This window comes from Sorex fumeus, unplaced genomic scaffold (assembly GCF_029834395.1).
Source record: "Sorex fumeus unplaced genomic scaffold, SorFum_2.1 ptg000037l, whole genome shotgun sequence".
Classification (NCBI taxonomy): Eukaryota; Metazoa; Chordata; class Mammalia; order Eulipotyphla; family Soricidae; genus Sorex; species Sorex fumeus.
In genome coordinates this window covers 45,209,175-45,214,015 of record NW_026606094.1, presented here as the reverse complement: position 1 = coordinate 45,214,015, position 4,841 = coordinate 45,209,175, and the positions used below count along the sequence as shown (strand labels likewise).

The following is a 4,841-nucleotide window of genomic DNA, read 5'->3' as shown; positions in this document are numbered from 1 at the left end:
TTCCGGAGATAAAACTTTATTTGGGGCATCAAGCAATATACCAAAGAGGTGAGTCATGCACAAGTAATGTCCTTATTTCCATAATTGTACTTGGAAATGTTCTTCCCTCTTGAAAGGGATGTGTAGCAAACAAAGACGAGAAGCACACAACTTTTTTAGAGAACCCTATCTATGTTAGTGCTTAAGAAAGTATCTTTTAAATTTGCTTTCCTTCTTTAAAAGGCATGTGGATTTTACTTGAGAATAAAAAACAAACTAGCTCTTCCACTCATGATGAGGTTTGTCCCCAGAGTTGTTTATGAAATAATGCAGCTGCCTTTTTCTTTAAAAGGATTCTTGTCTTCTGGAATTCCTTTCACCAAAGGATCTTCCCCAGAACGTTCTTCAATGTAGTTCTTTATTTCTTCAGAACATTTAGACACCTTAAAAAAAATTGATCAGGATTGTTCAAATTTTGTCACTGCCTTTGGTGAAAATAGTATAATTGGGTGCTACCAGCATTTTATATATGAAACAGACAAGAATAAAACTGAGTACAGCACGGAGCATATATAATACATGTAACTAATAAAATTCTTGGAAATTAAATTTCTTACTATGGTTAACAATCAGAAAGTTTGAAATCACTAAATTAAATTTCCTGCTATGTTTATCCTATCCATTCTGCTTCATATGATCTTCCTCTGAGAAAATAGGAGTTACTATGTGCCCACTACGTTTTAGTGACTAAAACATAACCTGACTTCATTTTTGCAAGCTAAAGAATAGGGACAGTAATAGATAATTCCCAATTATGTTAGGGCATGTATGTTGAAAGCCTTACATACAGTTTTGCAGCATGTTCTGAAAGTTCACAAAATGATAAGAGCATTGGGGAAAGTCTGGTTCTTGAAAGATTAACTTGTCCCAACATCTCACTCTGCATGCTCAGAGTTTATTTCCAGTTTCTTGAGAATGATGGTAACTATCAAAAATATGGGTGACATGTTTTCTGAAATTTTTAAGACCTTTATGCTTATATAATCAGTTTATACTTCTGCAATGAAGAAAGCATTAAAAAATTCTGTCCTTAAGAGACAGGATGCTCAAATGAGTTTTTTTTTAAGAGTAAAACACAACAGGTAAAAGGGATTAATGCTTAATGAATTATTAATTATTTATTAAAGAATTTATTTCTTTCCAGTCCATGTTGCTGGAAAGAAATTTGAAATGAAAATAAGAGATACATAAGCATACTTAAGCAGAGAGCTCTTAAAATCAGTAAATGTTTCCAATCAATTGTAATCTAGATAAAGAATTTTCAAATTTGGGGCTGGAGATAGTGTACAGCAGACTGGCTGCTTGTCTTGAACAGGAAGATCTGGGTTCAATCCTTTAGCACCCCATAGAGATCCTTAAGTGCAATGTCAAGACTGAGCCCTCAGCACTGCTGGGTGTGACCAAAAATCCCCATCCCCCCACAAAGAATTTTCAAACAGACTATTTGCTTATGTATCCCCAAAATGTAGACAATTATTTGGATGTAAGGGAAGATGTTACTCAGTCAATACAACATGCACAATTGAATGATTTTGATTTCAAACTATTAAAAATAGAAAATTTAATATTTTCCTTCCATTACCAAAGATTCTTTGACACTAGTATGAAGGCCACTGTCCTATAATTTAAAACTACATGCCCTGACTATAGATTTAAACTGGCAGAGAAAAACCGAATAAAATACTAAGGTAGCATTTGCTTGTATTTCTGCTATTGTTAGAGAATATATTTTAAGTGATTTTCAAAAATTATTGTGCAAGTATCTACAGCCTGAGGTCTGTTGTCACAGCAAAATATGGAAGACTTGTGTTCTTCGCAGTTGTAACTACTCTTAAAGAATTCTTTAGATATCCAAAGAAATGTATAAACTGTAAAAGTGAATAATTACTCCTCTAATGCAATTTCCGTTCCAGATCAAGAGGATATTTTTTCACAACAATTAGCTGGAACCAGAATCAGTCTGTGTTTTCTGTTGTAGTTCTGGGTAGAGACACAATACAGACAAGGGAATTTTATTGACAGAATAACAGACTAGGCATCAGGAGAAACGCGTTGAGTATCAGCCTTATCATCTCTGTGTTCTTAAGTGAGGACCTAGTTAACCTCCTTGGGATTCAGGTTTTTAATCCTCAGAAGAGAAAGAACTGCATAATCTCTGTAAACCATAATGTTGGCCTGGCACTAATATTCTCTTATTCAAAACTCATAATTAAATATGCTTATTAGGATTTAGAGAAACCTCCCCTAATCCTCTGTGGCTATTCTGGAAGTTTTTCTTCCATCTGTCAAATATATGGAGTCTCCAGAGTTGAAAAATGCAGCAGGGTGTGTCCTGAAGTGGATGTGGGGAGCAGGCAGGGAGGAAACTGCTAATATATGATACCCTTAATCTCCACATTGTCATCTGAATTCAGGCCTCTTTCCAACGTCAGGTTTGAAGTTTTAACTGACCAGAAGATGCTTGTTTTTGATCCCATCCAAATTCTGCAGTGACTCCCAATATTAAAACAGGCCAACTTTGCATAGGCAATGCCTGGCTTCGGTTTATTCAACTTTGTTTATTTTGTAACCTTTAAGGTACATGGTGGAAAAAAAATCAGGGCCCAATACATGCTGTAATGTGGGCTTTGCCACCCACAAACAGGTCCCTTGAGGTATCAAAAAACAAGTTTCTTCACTAGGTCATTAACTTTGGTTTTCGTTTTGAATAACATTTTAAAAAGTTACAAAACTTATGGATAGGAGTAATTTTGTACTCCAATATTTAGAAAAAGTATGAATTAGGAAGAAAAAACTTAAATTTGAGAAAACAAATGTGTATAGTACATAATTGCTAAAAATATGCATTTTGAGTAAAAGTATACTATAAATATACATATATACTAAAATATGTATATATGTATTAAAATATACATACTTAATAATAATATAATAATATTCTTCTTGTAAACAGATTAACCAGAATTAGTGTAAAAAAGTGAGACATTATATTTACCATACCTATTTTATTTCTATTATTCTCTATGTTTTCCCTAGTAATTAATAGAGAATAAAACCAGTTTAAATTTTTTTGTTGACAAAAGGACTATTTTCCCTCTAAAAAGTCTATTCAGAAACTTATTCCTTGCTTATAGATTGGTTGCTTAATTCAGATAAAGAGGAAGAGAACTGAAAGAAAGAAATTCAAGTTAAAATGATAAAACTTCCAACAAATTTCATTGCAGACTCTTGGACATGCAGGGCATATGTTCTCACTGTATTTCCAAACCACATCAGTGGTCTCCAAAATTTTTAAGTAGTTATTTATAAATAAATGCAGATGCTACTGGATGCATTCATTTACATAGTTGTGAAATATACAATGGGAATTATAAAGAAACAGAATATGCAAATACATTTAAAAGGAAAGTGTCCTGCCCCAAGTCCCAATAACCACTCAATGGATCAGAGAACCCTGGTGAAGTTCAAAATTCGGTAACTCTAGAACCTGAAGACCTTAAAGTGTAAAGACTTTAAATTAAAAAACAAAACAAAAACCAAAAAAACCTATCTTCTTTTTGAAAAAGGATCTTACGGGGGGAAAATTACTTTAAAAGAATTCTTACGAATATCTTTTATTTATTTATTTATTTTCATCATGAAAAAGGTCAAGGGACTAAAGAGGCATCTGAGTTTCCTGGAGTTTGGAGGTCGAATTTCTTATTTGTCCCCTCTGCCCCCTTTGTAGACTTCTCAGAGGGTCAGGCTTTGGCTGTAAATTACTCAGTGGATCCTTGTCCTCCCCCTTTACCTGCTCTGATTTTTAGGCATCATCTGGCAGTCAGTTCCAAGCCACCCGCCAAAGCCCTACTTGAAAGAGAGGCTTCAAAAACACTCCTTGGGAACCAGCCAGCCAGGAAAAGCCGACCCTGGTCCATCCCGGGACAACCAACGTACCTGCTGCCTCTGCAACTTCACTTCTTTGCGCAGTTGCTCAACTTCCATCTTCAGTTTTTCCTTCTCCGGCAAGTCTTCAATGTGAAGGGCCGGCATTTCTGCCTGGGAGCTGGGCCCAGGGGCCGCGCTGGAAGCCGAGCAGCCGAAAGTGCAGCAAACCACCAGCGCCCGCCCGAAATAGCTGCGTCGCCTGCGCTCCCCGCCCGCCCGCTGGCCTCTGCTGCGTCCGGGACTGTCCTCACGCCAGCCCTGCCCAGTGCTCCAGGATCTTAAAACCCCAGATCCGTTTTTCTGATCCTCCCATAGCCGGGAGGCCTGTCCAAAAGGCCCGAGTAGGGTTAAGGTTTAGAGGCGGCCCCAGCACCCCGGGGAGCTTCTCTCTGCAGAGCTCCGGGCGGGGATGCTGGCTGGGAGCAGGGCAGGGGCTTAGACCCAGCCACGCCCGCGGGAAACCGACCTGGGCAGGGGCCCAAAGGTTGGGACCGCGCAAACCGACTTTCCTGAAGAATAATAAAAGTTTAACTTTTTGTTCTTTTTTTTTTTTTCATTCCCAAGTCACATCCGGGTTTTGTTTGTGAAGCAAGAGAAGGAGGACACTACCCTGCAGGAAATAACGGCCCTGCACAGCTCCAAGAGTTGAAAAAACTGACATTATGCAACTTTCCTCCCGGTTTCATACGTGTTTCTTGTGGGAAATGTGAACCCTTGAGAAGGGCCCCAACAAGGAAAAAGTAACGGGGTTGTGATGTCAGGTCCCACAACATCTGTTGATGTGTAGATACCCACCCACCCAGTCGATTAAAGGCCCTCACCCCCGAAACTATGTGTTCCCTTTTCCAGGGATCAAGGGGGAATCGGAAGGTGAA

General features: G+C 38.2%; 1 protein-coding gene across 1 annotated transcript; it reads right to left on the bottom strand.

Annotated features, from left to right (window-relative positions):
* GNG11 (G protein subunit gamma 11) lies at window positions 1-4,460 on the bottom strand. The gene is made up of 2 exons (XM_056118435.1): window positions 3,976-4,460; window positions 1-422 (listed from the first exon to the last, which is right to left on the bottom strand). The coding sequence occupies exons 1-2, from the start codon at window positions 4,069-4,071 to the stop codon at window positions 297-299; spliced, it is 222 nt and encodes a 73-aa protein (XP_055974410.1). The 5' UTR covers window positions 4,072-4,460; the 3' UTR covers window positions 1-296.
* Between the last annotated feature and the right edge of the window lie 381 nt (window positions 4,461-4,841).